The 19186-nt window shown below is 34.8% G+C and overlaps 4 protein-coding genes across 6 annotated transcripts in view; 1 reads left to right on the forward strand and 3 right to left on the reverse strand.

Annotated features, from left to right (window-relative positions):
• The window catches only part of LOC145598855 (pectin acetylesterase 8-like), a 48139-nt gene that overhangs the window by 8676 nt on the left and 20277 nt on the right, over positions 1 to 19186 (reverse strand). The window lies entirely within an intron of this gene.
• Positions 1393 to 7768, reverse strand: LOC145597749 (carbon catabolite repressor protein 4 homolog 4-like). 2 transcript variants are annotated; one of them, XM_081653991.1, is made up of 10 exons: positions 7614 to 7768; positions 6776 to 6876; positions 5998 to 6038; positions 4784 to 4833; positions 3908 to 3977; positions 3648 to 3769; positions 2819 to 2952; positions 2272 to 2422; positions 1993 to 2140; positions 1393 to 1838 (listed from the first exon to the last, which is right to left on the reverse strand). In XM_081653991.1, the coding sequence occupies exons 1-10, from the start codon at positions 7664 to 7666 to the stop codon at positions 1530 to 1532; spliced, it is 1179 nt and encodes a 392-aa protein (XP_081510117.1). In that variant the 5' UTR covers positions 7667 to 7768; the 3' UTR covers positions 1393 to 1529. The 2 variants fall into 2 exon arrangements, with proteins under 2 accessions (XP_081510117.1, XP_081510118.1); XM_081653992.1 differs by lacking the exon at positions 7614 to 7768 and adding an exon at positions 5553 to 5610 and having other exon boundaries at positions 6776 to 6849.
• On the forward strand, positions 11169 to 16665 carry LOC145597535 (protein NUCLEAR FUSION DEFECTIVE 4-like). 2 transcript variants are annotated; one of them, XR_014103371.1, is made up of 4 exons: positions 11169 to 11672; positions 14080 to 15020; positions 15214 to 16022; positions 16532 to 16665. XR_014103371.1 is itself a non-coding variant. In XM_081653726.1 (3 exons), exons 1-3 carry the CDS (start codon positions 11205 to 11207, stop codon positions 15689 to 15691), a joined length of 1887 nt encoding a protein of 628 aa, XP_081509852.1. In that variant the 5' UTR covers positions 11169 to 11204; the 3' UTR covers positions 15692 to 16050. The 2 variants fall into 2 exon arrangements, 1 of the variants encoding a protein (XP_081509852.1); XM_081653726.1 differs by lacking the exon at positions 16532 to 16665 and having other exon boundaries at positions 15214 to 16050.
• On the reverse strand, positions 16455 to 17909 carry LOC145597536 (uncharacterized). The gene has a single exon (XM_081653727.1). It carries the CDS (start codon positions 17907 to 17909, stop codon positions 16455 to 16457), a length of 1455 nt encoding a protein of 484 aa, XP_081509853.1.

The following is a 19186-nucleotide window of genomic DNA, read 5'->3' on the forward strand; positions in this document are numbered from 1 at the left end:
GAAGTAATGATAGTATGTGACATTGTTTACAACAGTAACGCGTTAGTACTTAGTACCGACACTCTGCAAACATGAATATCAACGCAAATCTACGCCGCCTTAGACTTGACCCTTGTTCTGTTCATTTCCCACCCCAGCTGTACATCAATTTTATTCATGCTGCATTTATTTTGTCAACCACTAATCCTTGCTCTCTGTTTTTTTTTTTCAATTATTATTACTCGTATGATTATGTAGTGTACAGTGTATCAAATTATTAACATTCACTAGAGCTGATCAAGAATCAAGAGTTGTTTAGATGCTTTTTTTGGCCTAAATAACAACCTGGGTTCGCGCAGAAATTTTGGGCGCGTTTTTGAAAATTAAATATGCTTTAGGCAGGCCAAAACTGAAAATTTGGTTGACATTTCAGTCCATCCCAACAATGACTAGAAAAGCCTGTTTTATCAAGTATTGCGGGTTGGGGGATGAATGTTCGACCCAAATGCAAGACCGACTTGATGCATTAGATTAAATTGGCCAAAGAGAATTCATCAATTTTTCTTTGTCTAGAACTAACTACCATGTTTATAGTGTAGTTCAAACAAGAAATGAGACCAAACAAATTAAAAATATTCCCCATAACTTTATTTAGGCTTGCCATACTAAATAACGTGTTTGAACTCATTATGACCAAACAAATTAAAAATATTCCCCATAACTTTGCCCCATCTCTCAATTTTATAGTAAAATCCTATTCTGAAAGCAAAACTCCTGTTTTTCCGTCATGTATTCTGAACCGTTGATCTATCAGACCGACCGAGTTTTGGATAAACCAACATGAGAGGTTCCATTGGACATGAATGAAGAAACAGGGGCAGAAGGTGGGGGTGGATTTAGGCACATGGCATGAAGTAATGATAGTATGTGACATTGTTTACAACAGTAACGCGTTAGTACTTAGTACCGACACTCTGCAAAACATGAATATCAGCACAAATCTACGCCGCCTTAGATTTGACCCTTGTTCTGTTCATTTCCCACCCAGCTGTACATCAATTTTATTCATGCTGCATTTATTTTGTCAACCACTAATCCCTGTTCTCTGTCTTTTTTTTTTTTTTTTTGGAAGAGGGTATTTAGCAATCCACACTCGAGCTCATCAAGAATCAAGAATGGTCTGGCTTATCTTGGCCCGAATAACAACCTAAGTTCGCGCAGAAATTTTGGGCCGGTTTTCTTAACATTAAACATGCTTTGGGCAGGCCTAAACTGAAAATCTGGTTAACATTTCAGTCCATCCCAACAATGACTAGATGCATTGGACTAAACTGGCCAAAGAGAATTCATCAATTCTTCTTTGTCTAGAACTAACAACCATGTTTATAGTGCAAAAATTTGTCTGTGTTGTACTCACGGCAACCTCATATATATTGTCAAAAAAATCAATTACTGTAGTCTAGCATTATGGTTTGGAGAAGAAAAAAAAATTGAACACAATTTAATCATGAGAAAATGAAAAGGAATCTAGAAGCAAAGAACAGGTAGTGTTATTGTGTATGGACTTGAAATTCTGCACCAATGGGAAGGTGATCGCTGGGATGCTGATAGTTTGGGAGCCCACCAGCCACAGAGGGAGAGTCTTCATCAGGAAGTTCTAAGAAGCTCACAGGTTGTATGCAACCGGAAGGCGAAAAGAAAATGTAATCCAAAGTACCTGTAAAGCCAGGGGTGCAGTTGGTGAATGCCGGTTCTCCTCTTGTGCAGGCGTAGACACTGCTCAATGGAATGGGCAATTCATCAGGACATTCAACCGTAGACTCTGAGGAAGAGCTGCCGGAAATTAGGTAATTGTACACCTGGCAGACAAAAGGGGATATACATTCAGGTTTTAACCCAATAAGCAGCAGTGGCAGAACTCCTAACTGTTAGGTAAACTGATAGCAGAAGGAATACACAAAATTTTTTGAAAAATTTTAAAATGCAAAAAGTAGAAAAGTTGACAAATCCTACCTGATCTCCTGGGGTAGAGTTGAAGTCGCCAGTCACAATAACAGAAGGAATACATCCAAATTTTTCTGAAGCTAGAGTTTTGAACTGATCTAAACGAGACAGTAGATATTTAGCTTGAGCTAGCTTAACATCAGCCCATTTTGGATCCCTGGAATAGATGACAGCCATTCAATAATATCAGAGGAATTTTTTTTTTCTTGGAGGTAAGAATGCTAGTCAGAGTAGATACATACGAGCCAAAGTATATCAAAAAATCAGAGACTGAATGAGTCAACATACCAATACAAATGTGTATTTGCAATAATAATAAGATGCTGAGAATGATTCTTTAGTTTAAATGCAGCCATAATTCCAACACAATCGCGTTTTAGTCTGACACGAGGATCATTAGGGTCTCCACGGTCTTTTTCAGCACCTTTCTCAGTTGAACCTGAAAATTCACAAAACACGCATTTAAATGGAAGGTTTAAAAAAAATCATGAGTCAAGTAATGATCACATTTGATGTGGGTGGATGTTAGAAACAGAGAACCTAATGAAAATTACAGCCGAGAAATTAATACTCCGTAGAAGATTCCACATCTTACATTAAATACGGAGTAATATAGCCGCAAGAACATTTGGGCAATAAATCACTTTTAACAGCCATTTAGGTCCAGAACAGCAAGAGGGATCTCAGATGAAAATTGGGGTTATGGATCAAGGTGATACAGTGGAGTTTAGAAGAAATGATAAGAATGGGATTTACAAAAATTGGAAAGTAATTAGAATATCAAGAGAGGATATCATAATTAGAGAGGAAACGAAAAATAATACTACGTAATAACCTTGGGTTTCTTCAGCATTTGCATTTCCTCCAGCAACTGACACAGCACTATCCGTCACTCTACTATTTGTTTCACCGTCAATAGATTTCACTAGATCATTATATTCAATATTTTCTTGTAAGACCAACTCTGCACTGGAGCACGCCAAAAGCTAAGATAAAGAAATAATATACAGGGCTACCAAAAAAAGAGACGTGAAGTAGGTATAATAGAAAAGCTGCAACACTAAGAAAGATCTTTAAACATAGGCTATGACAAAGGCAGAGTTTTTTGCACAAAATTTAGGGTAAGAACATATTCATCCTTTCTATCCAAAACCCACCAGTAGCTAGGTATCTGCAGAGTATATAAGTCATGAACTACAAGAAACAATCTCAAGATTTATATTCATAATATCATGACATCATTTGCCAAAAAATACGGTCGTGACATCACATCTACCAACAACCAAACTACATAAAATCGGACGAAGTGTTTTCTACTAATTCTGTAATTTTCCCCTCACAAAAAAAAGTACCAAGTACTTGTTTAAAAACTCGTTCATGCAACAACAAGCTCAAGTGATTCCAACATTGGATTTTCATAAAAACAAGGTGACTTGTACACACCTATAAGTTTTTAACTAGCGCTCTCAAAATTTTTTTTAACACATTTACCACAACATTGGGTACTACTTAGTAGCATTAATAATGCTTCATATGGCTGACACTGGACAAATGGACATGCAACTTACAAACTAAAATTTTGTACATAGCAGAAAATAAGATACGATAATAGCTTGATTATCAAAGACTAGGGAAAAATATAGGATTCAGACAGCACCATGTACCTGGTCTGCTTATAAAAGATTCCACAACCGTCACGCTTTTGGCCACTCCTTTGGATATAGATGCTTGAGTATCCAAGTCGTTCCATATTGCCTCTATAAAAGCTATCATACTCATCTAACTCCTGATTTAGCCAGAACAATACCAATGTTAACAATTGGAGAAAGAAAAAAATAAGTTGGGATACACATAGCAGCTTTTGACAGCATTAGATATAAGTGATAAAACATGAACCACTGTTGTCACAGAGAAGCTAAAGGACCTGTAAGCAGAGAAAGTCGGCATCAAAATCTCCTAGAACAGTTAAAACAGCTTTGGAACGAGCCTTCCATCTGCAAAAACACAAGACCAACCTTCGGTTAAAACTTAAAAGTTACTGCTTGGACTTGGATAGAAGTGTGAGAAATTAGTTTAGTTAAAATTAGCAGTTACTATTATGCATTTATGCAAGTTATCACTCCTCCTGATTCTCATCCATCATCATCTATTTCTCAATAAAACCATAGCTTTTAGTCAACTGACTTCTTTCTATCTTTACACCATGCAGCCCTAAAGTTATATCCAGCCCTTATGTTAGATCCATCTACCATGGATAACCCTAGAACAATCAGACTCAAACTCAGTACTGCCACATTCTTAATTTTATAACTCTCAAGTAGATCATAGAAGGAGATTTTATTGTCACATGCTTAAGCAAATCATTCAGAACTAGAACTTTAAAAATTAAAAAAAAAAAAACTATAGATATACATAAAAGAGTACAAACAAAAACCCTCCTTGAAACAAAGTTCATGAGAAAACAATAAGATACACGTTAAATAAAGCCAGCATGTTTGACATAATGCAGTTGAGCATCATGAATCAACACCTAAGGTTAATGGTGACATCAAGGGATATAATAGCACAACTCCTTCAACTTTCTAATGCTGTATTAATGTATATTATCTGCCACACAGCTCACTATACCCATTAATCATAGGAAACAAAAATTAATGCACAAAAACAAATAGATACTTGAGAAAAAATTCACATATATTGACAAAATTGGCCATGTATAACAGCATGGATGCATATTATTTAACAACAGATGCAGGATCAAACACCAAATAAATAACCATAGTTTTAAAAAATAAATTACCTGAGGCAAGGTTTTGGGGAGTGTGGAAAATAGGAACTCTTCACAAATACCTACAAAATGGATATGAAATTAAACCATGAAATTTGAAGAGAAATTCTAATACCATACTGTCCTCTCTTACAAGAGGGTAAGCAAGTTAGTAAGATTTAAAATAGACATCAGCTAATGACATTTTAACCAATCATATAGGTTGACAAACAATTGACTACCACTACCAGTACCTAGAATCACAGCAGGGCCAACCGGACAAGAGACTCAGCAGTGAGACTGTTCTTTCAACTCTCAATTTCCAGTTCAGAGGGAGGAAGGGGGGACACAAACAAATGTAAAACATTTTGGAAGAATGTAGTGAAAGTAGTAGGCAAACAGACATTTAAAAATAATATAATTAGTTGTAGTTGAAGTATATACAAGAATTATATAAACAAAATTTACAGGAAGCTGTAAATGTATCAAGAAGAATAATAACTTATTGATCCTAAGATTTTGTGTGGGCAATAGAAGAAAATTGTAAGTTGAAATTTTTCATAATTCCTATCCTCATAATCCCATGGGAGGAGGGTGAGAAGTTCACAATTTCTAATTGATGCACCAGTAGCTCAATATGGATAAGTATTTCTTGAATTATAGTCAGATTTCTGCAGTACAAGTTCTCCATCAACATTCTTTCAAAAAAAAGTTCACCATCAACTTATATTATCTACACCTTATTCAAGACAAAGCAGTAAACAATTATTACAATCTAATTTGAAGTTCTAGTAAAAACAACCTTTCGGTTATTGCAGGCTGCATACATCCATTTTGCCCAACCTCCTTTAGAGGAAAGCCTGCTTACAGACAATGGGATTTCGTTAAGGTTGATGTTGGAGAGGTTCTCCGATAACAAAATGCAAGGTTACTATAGCAAAACATAACATATGCAGTGATTTTAAGTTATCCTTGATGTAACCTCTAACTCATGACCAGCTACAAACATAAGCAGTAAGCAGAATAGAAAACTTTCACTCAGAAGCTACGTTACTCAGACTGGGTAATCATGACCAACAGGAGTGCACGTCCTGGTATCTGATTTATCGTGTCAAAGTATCGAAGATCCAATACAAATACTTATGGTGAAATGAAGAGTCCAAGTAACATAGCTCAAAATTGATAAACACAAATATAAGGAATTTCTTCAACTCTGTATTTGTCACTAACTAAAGAACATCACATACCTGTGCCAAAATATTATATGATACAATACTGAATTTGTATGCTGCAATACAAAAAAGGCATGCCAGTCAGCTGTAAGTCACATAATACTTAGACTAAAAATAGGATGATATAATAATTGCAATTTCTTGAAAAATGCACAAAAAAATGGCCTCCCGTATATAAGAAGGTGGGGCAATAGTAACAGTAATTTGCCTTGACATGGTTTACGTAAAAGTTCAATGGTAGTGACCAACATGATCAGCGGTTAGGGATCCAGAGTCAAAAGGTAGGGAAAAAAAAAAAGTGCATGGTATACAACATTATACAATTATTATCCTATATAGGAAGGCTAAAATAGATAGCCCATTATTTCATCAAAATATCATAAAATGACATAATTCATTTCTTGTTAACTTTGGGAAAAAAAAATTCCCATGGAAGAAAACAACGATAGATTATCTTTTGAGGATGATAACATTCAGGAATTAGAGACTTTCTCTTACATGCAATCAAGATGAGGGAAGTTAAACTGCTAATCACAAAGCATGGCTAGGAGATGAAACTAATTAGGCTTCCCATTGGGCCCATTTGGGTTACACAAAATTCAAATCTATATCACGTGTCAGGTTTTCAGTTAAGTGCTTAACATATTTTTAGTTCAGAAAATACATGTCATCAAAAACTTGTTACACTTATGAAATACTGATTTACATGTACTCTTTACAGGATTAATGAATTATGCCCCATATCTTGAACTGGCAGACTTGATTGCTAGGATAATGTAAAGCACAAACATACCTTCAGAGCTGCTGATCGAAGTGATTTTACTTTGCTCCACAGGAACAAATTTAGGACACAATGGTACCGCTTCCACAGACATTGTGGCAAAATTAGGAAATCTGAATGAAAATCAATTACATGAAATGATTTCAGATATATAATAGGGTGTTGAATGAATATCAACGACAGCAGTTACATTGCATCTACTGCTAAACTACTACATCAACGATCAATTTGAGGCGTATAAGTGAAACAATTGAATTAGACATCTGAGTTCAACAACAATTTAGACTCATCAATTCAAGTTATTTGATTAGGGAAGAAAATTGGTTAGAACCTACTATAAAAGGGCCAATCTAATCATCCTTTCAAATGCAGCACATTACACTAGAACAGTAGAACTTTCTGAAAAAAGCATAAACCTAATCATCCTATTGAATGTATTGCATTAGCCATCAAATCGATAAAAACACAAGAAAAAGAAAGAATCAATAATTTCAGCAATTCAACAGTATGCAACACTTGTCAAGCTCATTTTTGTAATGGTTTAACTAAATTCATGACTTTCTTATTCTTTTTCTTTTCCATACTTCCTCTTTTCATAATACTGATTCAATCAATTTAAAGTCAGGCCAATTTCACCAGATATCCCAATTGAAGAAATTAAAACTTATATAAACATAAAATTAACAAAAAAAATCCAAACTTTCAATGTCATGGAAAAAAAAAACAGAAAATTAGCAAAACCCATTACGATTTAACATCAAAAATCAAAATCAATGAAAACCCAGAAACGATAACAGCACAAAAAGAGTATACATTAATCAAATCAAAAAGAACATGAAGAGAAATGGACCTTCGAGAGGAGGACAAGGGTAAACGAGGAATCAAAGAAAGGGTCTTCAACATCAGTTTTGATTTTATCGACTGATTTTCTTCGAATTATAAAAATGGGGTTACTCAATTCAGAGGAGTTGGTGGGCGACTGGGCTAATTTTGCTCTTCTGGAGATAAAAGGTAGCAACTAGCAAGTATGGTAAACTCTGTTATTGAACCTTTTTACTTTGAAGGGTATATAATTGCCAAGTAATTACTAAATTAATGAGTGTTCGAGATGAGCAAATTTGATCTTACATCCGAGTGTATGATGCACATCTTGATCTTGAATACACAATTTGTTCAAAATAATGTCATGGTTCTTTTAGTTAAAATTGTTTAGTCTTTTGTAAGCATAATGCATATCATGCTCTCGAGTGTATGATCTAAATTTCATAAGAAACGCCTTATAAAATCACCTTATGCTCTAGCTTGCAATTTTTTCAAACCTAGGAGAATTGTAAGCATAGAGTCTAGATTAATTTGAAGTACTCAATAGTCATAAATGTGGAGAGATACATAATTGTATGAATTATTGAATTTGGGATTATTGAATTCAAACAATTTTCACCCTCAAAAATCCCAATAAGCAAACTAGAAAAAAAGCAAATTATGGGGCTTCAATCTTTTCTTGTACTCAAGAAATTTTACTTGCTAGTCATCTTTATAGTTCGTTTTGGATGTATAAATTCAAATGAACAAGAGTTGTAACTTAAAATAATAATAATAATAATAACAATAATAATAATAATGGTGGATCATGTGCTCTACCAGAATTACTAGTAAATTTTTCTTACTATGAACATTATAATTGTCATTTTTCTAATTTTTTTTATTAATTGGAGTTCAGAAAAGATTACCTATTGTCATGGCTACACGTTAAGATACCTAATTAACTCGAAAATATCAAGTAAGGCTTGTAGAGGATTTTTGTTACCCTCCCTGCCTTCCTCCATGGATTGAAAGGGTTTACACTTGCTAAGCTAATTGCTACACTATGCAGTATATCAGGAATTTAACTAACACTTTACTCTATTTTTTTTTCTTTGAAGAATAACTAACACTTTACTAATACTAGATTACTAGGTAATTGTTTAACAATAATGCTTCCAATTTCCTTTAATCTTATCAAATGAATTGAGATCATCCTTACTCATCCAACATGTGAAGTGCTAACAGTTTTTTTTTAACAAAGCAAATTTGGAAGTCACCAACTAACTTCAAGAAAAGTCTTTAAAGCATTTATACTTCAATGGGCTGGGCCAACTTGTTTGCATCTTAATTCCATTGGCCCCAATAAGACATCACCAACTCTAATTGAGAATACAATTAACAAAGTGATTAATTAAAAATTAGTACTTCGTATGTGACTATGAATTTATAATTATAATCTTTTCTATGGTTGATGACGGTCCTTATCATATACTTCGTAATATACAAATACAAGTAGTACTTTATGATTTGATCAGTTTGTAATAAATCAATGCAGGAAAACTATTATTACGTGTTTGTCATAGCCAATTGATTTAGATATTACGAGTCCAACTGATATTTAGATTGAGTGTAAAATTAATCGTAAGATTTCAACTATCAACTTAGTACCGGGATTGAGCTAATATATAATCATCAGCAAAGCAACATTTATTATTTGGTAATACTTCGTATTCAAAATACGAAGTATATAATTTGCATTACATACATTAGAGCTTACTTAAAGCCAAAAATAATGATTCTTGCTAATTGCTATATCTCGTACTACTGTAATACTAATACTCACGGCTCCTTGGCTCGTATATCTCGTGAAACTCGAGGAGTTACTCATCTTCATACCTCGTGTCATAAAAGAAAGATATAAACATAGCATCATAGCATAAAGGTTCTCCTACGTACCTTAGAGTATGACCTTTAGCTAAACTAAATTTGGATCTTATTAGATTTGTATTTATGTGTATATTACTATATTTACAAATACGTAATTTACGCAATTTTTTTCACTAAGAAATTAAGAATGTTAAGCGATAAAAATCTGCATTTAGAACAATTAAGTATGGGCCTGTTCACTTCAGCTTAATTTCAGTTCAGCTCGAATCAATTCAGTTCAGTTCAGCTCGAATCAATTCAGTTCAGTTTAGCTCAGCTCCAATCAGTTCAGTTCAGTTTAGCTCCTAATTTCCTTCTCTCATAAAATATTCATTTCAGCTCAGTTCAGTTCAGCTCCAATCAGTTCAATTTAGTTTCAATCAGTTCAGTTCAGCTAAGTTCAGTAAATGTGAATAGACCCTATATCCAATTTTTATTTTTTCTAATCTGACTTGAAACAAGTAAATACTCATTACGTATTTTTAAAGTGAAATGTTTTGACTTTTTTACACTATATATTTACCTAATCCATTTAACTAATGTTAGTGATTTACATAGTGCATGTTAGAATCGCCTAGATAAATACTTTATTACTTCGTAATTTTTAATTGTTATAGTTTACTTATTACTAATTAGAATTGTAATGGTCAAAGTATTGTATTACCATGCGTGCTCAGAAATAACAAATCACTTATAAAAATACAGATGGAGTAATAAGTAAACTAAACATTGCATATCGTTACAAAAAACGGATGATTAAATTAAGAAAGTGTAACACTTGAACGGTACCCAGTAATATTAAATCTTTTTAAATTCGTTATTTTAAATATGTTTTATATTATTTGTAATACGTATATTAATACGTATACAACATTGCAATGAAAAATATGTCAAAAAAAAAAGCTAAAAATAAATTCCGAGTTCTTCATAGTTTTTGTATTTTCAAAAGAAAAAAAAAATCATAGTTTTTGTTGTTATTGAGTATTGATGATGAGACTTATAAAACATTATTAGCAACACAGTTAAATTTTAAATCAAGAGTGATACGACATTTATAATAAAATGATCAGACTTATGTAACATTATATTCAACACAACTAAGTCTTAAATCAAAAGTGATACGACATTTACACAGTTAAGTTATAAATCTAACGTGATACGACATTTACACAGTTAAGTTATAAATCTAACGTGAATATAATAAAAAATACGAAGTACAAAACTAGTAAATACCATATCAAATTGGATCTAATAAGATTTCACCTAGAATACTCAATAACTAACATTATATAAGAACTAATAAATTTCTACATTCACCAATTCACATCATTGTTTCATACTAGTATTTTATACTCCTCTACCAACCATATTTTATTATATCCTCAAATTCTCACAAAATAATTGTATAAATTGGTCTTAACATGTCATACTTCAAATTTGAGCTATTTTATGCTCAAAGTTGAATGTGCAACCATGTATGTACAATTGTACATTTCCTTCTATTCCATTTTCCAGAATACTAGTACCTTCCTTTATTATTTTCTCTCTCTCTCCTCACTATCACATGTCAATCAATTCATCTCATTGAAGAAGATGATCCAATGAAAGTGACACCAAATTGAGCCCACCAAAAAATCAAAATCCCAAAAATACCCAAAAAAAAAAAAAAAACTACCAAATTTATTTCCTTTATATATATAACCCAAAAAAAATGAGACCTCGCAATATTAAAGACTCCCCTACATCATCATACTACAAGTATTCCCCCATTAAGAACAACCCACCACCATTGAAGGCTAACAAGCAATCCTGGTTTCGAACCCGAAAACAGCGCCTTTTTTGTTATGCGAAATTATTCCTGAACATATCAATGGCAGGACAATCTCGAAAGTGGGCAATTCTAGTAGCTACAATATGGTTGCAGGCATTCACTGGTACAAACTTTGATTTCTCAGCGTATTCATCGGAAATGAAGGTTATTCTCGGAATTTCACAAGTTCAGCTGAATTATTTGGCGGTTGCGTCGGATTTAGGAAAAGCGTTTGGATGGTCATCTGGGTTAGCTTTGATGTATTTGCCTTTGTGGGTTGTTATGTTTATTGCTGCTTTCATGGGTTTTCTTGGTTATGGTCTTCAATGGCTTGTTCTTCGTGGCATTTTTTCTCCCCCTTATTTTGTGGTACGTTCTCTCTTTCTTATTTCTTTTTTGTTAGTACTTCTGTCAATGTCAATGATGTTATGCCTGATTGAAAAGTTTTGCGTGTACACACTGACGCATATGGTGTACGGATCAATTCTCTATTAGAATCGTTAACACTTTTGTATGTTTTTAAATAGCTTAAATGATACAGAGTATTATTTATTTAATCAATCGACATGGTTTTTGTTGGGTGTTTTTTAGAATGGCCTACTGATCTGTGGGAGTAATTGTTAAGTATTCAATCAATAATAAATAGGTGGTGTTAGTTATTTATTCAGTAATCAATAATTGTTTTTGGAAACGAGGAAACTGATAAAATTTAGTAAGGCTACCCGTATATTGCAAATGGCCAATGGTCAATATTTGCTAAGTAGAACCGTTAAAATTGAGATTATTGAATTGCTTGGTTTAGGATTACAAAGGTAGGAGTAAATGGTTAAGTATTTAATCAATAACTAGTGTATGTACGTGCTAATGCACTAAGACACGGGGGTAAATCATAACAAGGATATACAAATTAAAATTGAATTGAAGATGTCGTTAATAGTTTATAGTTAATTAGAAATTCGGAATTAAAAATAATGTGGAGGTTAAGATCACCTAATAGTTTTTGGTGGGAACTTAATTGTTTATAATTTCATTACTCTTTTCCAATTTATCTAAATCAAATAAGCTGAAGTTTGGTGAAGGCTTTGCTTTGTTTATCACCCAAAATAATAGAAAATGGTTGTAAAGAAAAAGAAAAAGTTCTCCTTTACTGGTTCTATACTTCTAACTAAGAGATTGGTACCTTCAATTACACTTCTGGGTTTCAAAAGGAATACATACATACATCTAAGTTAAATTTTGTCGTGTTTGGTAGAAAGCGGATTGGTGACGTTAGCGAATTGAATTAGCCTAATTTCATACTAACATATTGTGATTTTGTACCTACATGATGATGTTAACACATCAGAATAAGACTTAATAGAGTTTCACAAGCCTTAAGGTCCTTTCTGGTTACTATCTCTTTTACATGGAATTCCTTTATACTAGTCAAATGTGTAACAAATATGTACACAAAATTGAAAAAATTGTTGACATTCATTAAATCACAAGTTTTTTTTTCCCCCTATAAGGCTATAAGCACAGATGGTTGGCTACTTGGCTGCCCGTGTGGTATGCTTGTACCACATAATTTATTACAATCGTACACAAGCAACCACTAATTTAACCCCACCTTGTGTAAAAAGGTCCATTCTTTATTTATCAAAAAGGTCCATGCTTTATTTATCACTAGGAATTTCTGGATGCTAAGGGATACTTCATCATTTACCCAATCAGTTGATGTGCTAAAATTAAAGTCTCTTTAGCACTTTTTTTATAGCCTCAAAGTTTTACTTTACTATTGCACTTTTCTTAAAGACTCGATAAGATTGACATGGCCCAGAATCGACGTACCCTAAATAAGATAACTCAATTTTGATGACTGAAATCAAATATTAATGATAAAAAAGGTAATAACGCCCCAATTCATCACTTGGATATGACTTAAACCGTATTGACATAAATCAAACCCGGTTCCAAACAACTCATTAGACATTTGCCACCTTTACCTTTTTCTACTAATTTTAGAAAGGAGTATCCCCCCATCTTTTCACTTTTCTAAAATAAAAGCAATATGGTGGTAGTGTTTTTTTTCCCTTTATGTTCATAGTTTTTCTGGTGGTATCCAATAGCCTGCAATAGAAGAAACTTAAATAACTGAATAATTGATGAGAAATAACTGAAAATATCTAGTGATAAAAAGAATTGAGTGGGGGCAAGATAGTGACTCCCTCATCACCTTCTAGCCACAAGAAGTAAGGATTGGATTCTACATGCTTCTGTGAAGAATTTTCTCCCCTTCTCTTCTGCCCCATAATGGTCCAAATTGTCCTAGGAGGATTTTACCGACCTCTTCTAAGAAAAATCATAACATATTTTGATAATTAAACTGCATCTATTTTATACAAGAAGCTCTTATGATCAATCTGATAATGAATAGACAAAAGACAGTAGTTCTATGATTGTAAGTTGCCACCAAATCTGTTAGCTGCAATAAGCTCCATATATAGCATAATGTGAAATGTGAATACATGATAACAAGAATGAGCGAGAACTTTAGGCTGTTTTACCTTCAAGACTTCAAGTGCCAGAGGTTGTGTTAGGTTCAGGTAGACCAACTAAATAAGAATCTTTACAACCCTGTGACCATAATTTGCCTTAAAAAGCTTTTCTGGCAATTAGTAGTGAGATTATACATTATCTTTTTACTGTCGTTAAGGACTCAAAACTTCTTTCAACTTGCTAGGAACATGAAAGTTTGTACATCATGTTTATAAATAATGTTGGTTTTATTTGACAGGTATTTTTCCTATGCCTATTAGCTGGGTGTAGCATCTGCTGGTTTAACACAGTGTGTTTTGTTCTCTGCATTAAAAACTTCCCAGCAAACCGATCACTTGCACTCTCCCTGACAGTCGGCTTCAATGGTGTAAGTGCTGCACTATACACCCTAGCAGCTAATTCAATTGATCCATCGTCACATTCCCTGTACCTCTTACTGAATGCCCTCATTCCCCTCATAACTTCCCTTGCTGCCTTAATCCCAATTCTAAGGCAACCTGAACTTGATCCTCTCCCTTCTGAAGCTATTCAAAGGGATTCTCTTATATTCTTTTTCCTTAACATCTTAGCAGTCTTGACTGGCCTTTACCTCCTCTTCCTTTCCTCATCTACGAATGTTATGTCATATGCACGTATTCTCTTTGGTGGGGCAATTTTCCTGCTTATCCTCCCCCTATGCATTCCCGGTATTGTATATGCTCGAGAGTGGTTCAAAGAGATTCATTCACATTTCCAAATTGATGGCTCGGGTTTCATTCTTGTTGAAGATGATGATCTGGAGCTCCATAGGGAAATGTCCATACGAGGGGGTAGCTATATTACTGATACTATGTCTTTGCTTGGGGACTGGAAAGAAAAAGGAGATGAATCTACTTATAGCTTCATTGAGCCTACTGCAGTCAAGAGTGAGGTTTGCTGTGGGCCAGTGATCAGGAAGGATCGGTTGCTAATTCTTGGGGAAGAGCATCCTGCTTCTGTACTTGTTCGCAGGGTGGATTTCTGGCTCTACTATATTGCTTATTTTTGTGGAGGTACAATTGGGTTGGTTTACAGTAATAATCTAGGACAGATTGCTCAGTCACTTGGGCAGAGTTCGAGCACTACAACTCTTATAACTCTCTATTCATCCTTCTCCTTCTTTGGTCGCTTACTATCAGCCACTCCTGATTACATTCGTGCGTGAGTAACTGATCTTTCTAAATGACATATCTAATCTATCAGGCTGCAATTTAAGTATCAATTAATTGGTCCCAACTTAAAGCATATAATTGATTAATTTTGATTAGTCCCATCTATGATCTATCTATCTATCATGTACTACTGTGATTTAGTGGGATGCACAACTTATTGCATTATTTTTGTTTTTGAACAGGAAGTTCTACTTCGCAAGAACAGGTTGGCTAGCAATCGCACTTACACCGACCCCCATTGCTTTCTTCTTGCTTACAGGATCTGGAAGTGCCCTGGCACTCCAAGCAGGAACATCACTAATTGGACTTAGCTCTGGCTTCATATTTGCTGCAGCCGTTTCCATAACATCTGAGCTATTCGGCCCTTCTAGTGTAGGGGTCAACCACAATATCCTGATCACCAACATCCCAATCGGTTCCCTGGTTTATGGTTTACTAGCTGCTGTAGTGTATGATTCCAACGCTGTAAACTCGTCACAAGGGATCTCAATGGTTACTGATACCTTGATTTGTATGGGAAGACACTGCTATTTTTGGACCTTCTTTTGGTGGGGATGCCTCTCGGTTTTTGGACTCTTTTCGTGTGTGCTCTTGTTCTTGAGAACTAGGCATGCCTATGACCGGTTTGAACGTGATAGAATTTCTTCTCAACTAGATTAAGAGGAGGTTGAGGGTTTGTCTGCAACTCTCCGCTCACTTTTGTACAGAAAAAATATATTTATTTCCCCCCTACTCCATATGATGGAAATGATACATATTGAGATTCTAATCTGTACTTATTAGCATTAAAATTCATGTTCCTGATATACGACAAATTTGCAAGACTGCAAGTCTGCTAGAAGGAAATGTAAACACATTGAGTAATGCTGAAAGGGGTTAACATGTGGAGAGCCATCACTTTGATCTTTGAAGTAATCATTGTACAGCATGGTTGACTGTTCTTGGATCTCTTCTGAACAAGTTTGGCTCTAAAATTTTGTTTGTTCGATTTGTAAGTCTACTTACTTACTCTAATATGAAACTTTTATGTTAATATCTTCAATTTTCATCTGTGTTTACGACTTTTGAATAACTGTACTAGTATTGTGTCTGCTGAGATGTGTTATGAACAAGAGTTAGCACCTGCAAATTTGGACTTTGGGCAGTCATATATACTCTAAAGATCTGATGGAAAATTTGTGCAGAAATGTGAGAAAAAAAAACCTCTGTTTTTCCAATTTTAACCTGCATCAAATATTGGTACAATAGATCTGAAATGCCATTAGCAGTGCCTGATCTGCATTACAGTAATTCTGCTCTTTAATTTCTAAAATAAGTAACTTTGGTAAAACAAGTACTTGAATGAATTATGTATTTATGTATACTCGGCTTGGGAGAAAACTTATGCCAAAAATGAAATAAGAAAATGATTACTCTTATACTTTCAAGGATATATGCAAAATGTTTCATTTTTAACACAAAGAAAAAGTCTTTCATATGCTAAGGCCATTTTGTGTGCAGTGAACATCGTATGTGCATAGTCCTTGCAAGCCTTTCCTCTTTGAGCTAGCCTTTTCGGACCTTCTGCAGCCACTTCCTCCAATGTCTCCACCAACGATTCCACATTTGGAGCAAACAAGAACCCGAACTCCTCTTCCACCACAATGGTCCCCTTGATACTCGGAAATCTTGAAGCCATCACAGGGGTTCCACTCATCATCGCCTCCATAAGTGTGAGATCGAGTCCTTGGGGTCTCAAGGTTGGGTTCAAAAAAATATCAATGGCGTTATAAAAAGCTCCTAGCTCAGATGGCTTCATGGAACCCAAGACTAGTACCTGAGGTCCCAATTCCCTATATCGATTCTCCCATGGACCTGACCCTGCTACGATAAGGTACACATTTGGATGGTTCTTCACAAACTTAGCGAATGCCCTATGAACCAAGGGATGCCCTTTGTCCTTCACTAATCTCCCTGCCACACCAATGACTAAGGTAGCATTTTTAGGCAAAGCAATTTTGGACCGAAAATCTCGGCCTAGTTTAATTTCTTCCCTAAAGTCACCTTCATTAACACCATTGACAATAACATGTACCCTTCTAGATGGTATTTGGTACACATCTCTTAGCATCTCACCACAACTATCACTAATAGCAACATGATGTTTATAATTGTGAAAAAATCTAATTTCATTAAGTACTTTAGGGACAGTACCTTGAATACTCTGGTTAAAACCAGGGGACATAGGCTCACCAGGTTGCCTAGCCAAGTCTTGGAAGATGCTTGATTGTAAGCTTTCAAGGGCTATGCCATGCCAAGTAACCACTAAGTTGTTTAGCTGTCGCGCTAGCCAATGAGGGAGTGCCACGCTTTCTGTGTGTACTACGTCGAAGGCCTCCTTGTCATTCTCCTCAGTAAACTGCTCCCACGCCTTGTTATACCGCCACTTCCCTGGCTCGCCCTCATGGCAATGTATCATCGGGTAGGCCGGGGATGACGAGGTTGGGCTAGGCATGATCCCTTTATCATAAGGGGATGTAAAGACATGGATCTTATGGCCTCGGTTGGCCAAGGCACTATGAAGTGTAAATGCATGACGTTCCATCCCTCCTGGTGCAGCCCCCACTGGCCACTTCCTTGAAAAGACCGCGATCTTAAGTGGCCGAGGCCCATGCTCTGCCAAGGCAAGGTGGTTCCAAGCAAAGGTGGCGGCTCGCAAGTCCCCGGCCCACGAGTTGGTTGTATTAGTGGTGGAGAAAGGTGGAAAGCACAAGGAAGAAGGGTTGTTTTGGAGGAGAAAAAGGGCAGGAATAGTAAAAATAACAACAAAAAAAAGTGTGATACAAAGTTTGAAATTAGAATTTGATGAAGCATGAGATTTTTTACCCTTGTTATTCATATTTGATGCCATAGTTAGAAAAAATAAATGGGTTTTTTTGGGCATATGAATGAATAAAAACTTAGGCTAAAATGAATTAAAGAAGTATATGATGAATTAGGCGGTAAGCACGCACAAAGGCAAGTGTGCCTCTTTGTTAGGGAGAGTGTTGGACTTTCAACGTGAGATAGTGCCTTTCTCACGCTTTTGTTGTGGAGATTTGCCCAACTTTTCCATTTTAACAAGCAATGCTAATTTTGTTATTCATTTTCCTAAGTTTTGGTCAAAATGTTTCAGTATTTTTACTCATTAATATATATTCTAGATGCAAATAAAATTCGGAAATTAATAGCTGCCTTCTTATTGAAAAAGAATAGCGCCTTATTTCTTAAGTGAACTACTAGTCTTGAATTCTGTACTAGCTAGCATTATTTATTGAAAGCATCACATGTATTCAGTTTTATAACTTGTGTGATGTAACTTGCAGTGTCAATAACATGGTATTTTTATGAAAGGAAATCGTTCTATTTATATGGTCGCTTAGTTTGGATTTTTGGAGAATTATCGTAGTTGAACAGACTTACCTAATAGGCTGATACAAGCCATTTGGTTATATAAAGATGAGAAGAATTTAATTCGGATTCTATGTGTATCTAACAGTGTCAATTACATATATAGTATGTTGGATTCGAAATTTTGATTTAACTAAAGCTTTGTTCTTTATACTTCTATTATTTATGGATGTTCATGAGACAAATCATAAAATTAGCTCTTAGCATTGCTTATGGCTTTTGATAAATGTTGATTCAAGTGCACCATAACGCTAGATGCCTTCCTTATATTTAAAATGCATGAATTACATGTAAGGATATATAACTTGAATTTGGGGTAGTAGTTACAGTCAAAACAACAATATATATAATGTGAACAAACCCTCTATTGTTATTTCTTATTACATTAATGTGATGTAATACAATAAGCTCTTTGTCGTCCAACTTTACCAAAACAATTTGTTCATTCATAAACAACTAAAACAAGTGTCTACTTCGAGCTATAACTTTCCATTTTGCTGACTATTGTTTTCCATTTTGACAACATGAGCCCAAAGAATAGAGGTAATGGTTATGTACTTATGTATGTGTTATGTCATGTACTTGTGTGTTTGTTATGCCATGGACTTATGGCCTAGCTTTTAAGGATATTTTTTCAATTTAGTGACGTAGGTGTACCCTAATTTGGACACACATTCAATATATTATTATCAACTAGAAAATTGTGTTAGTCCGATCAATATTGTT

This window comes from Chenopodium album, chromosome 20 (genome assembly GCF_948465745.1).
Source record: "Chenopodium album chromosome 20, dcCheAlbu1.1, whole genome shotgun sequence".
Taxonomy (NCBI): domain Eukaryota; kingdom Viridiplantae; phylum Streptophyta; class Magnoliopsida; order Caryophyllales; family Amaranthaceae; genus Chenopodium; species Chenopodium album.

Bases quoted from the DNA above. Each gene is read 5' to 3' on its own strand.
- LOC145597749 (XM_081653991.1), bottom strand. From the start codon at position 7,666: ATGTTGAAGACCCTTTCTTTGATTCCTCGTTTACCCTTGTCCTCCTCT. The intron at 2,953-3,647 runs GTACATGGTGCT...GGCGTGCTCCAG, and splicing joins ATCTTTTATAAGCAGACCAG to TGCAGAGTTGGTCTTACAAG. The intron at 2,423-2,818 runs GTTATTACGTAG...GTGAATTTTCAG, and splicing joins AAATGCTGAAGAAACCCAAG to GTTCAACTGAGAAAGGTGCT.
- LOC145597536 (XM_081653727.1), bottom strand. From the start codon at position 17,909: ATGAATAACAAGGGTAAAAAATCTCATGCTTCATCAAATTCTAATTTC.
- LOC145597535 (XM_081653726.1), top strand. From the start codon at position 11,205: ATGAGACCTCGCAATATTAAAGACTCCCCTACATCATCATACTACAAG. The intron at 11,673-14,079 runs GTACGTTCTCTC...TTTATTTGACAG, and splicing joins TTTCTCCCCCTTATTTTGTG to GTATTTTTCCTATGCCTATT. The intron at 15,021-15,213 runs GTGAGTAACTGA...GTTTTTGAACAG, and splicing joins ACTCCTGATTACATTCGTGC to GAAGTTCTACTTCGCAAGAA.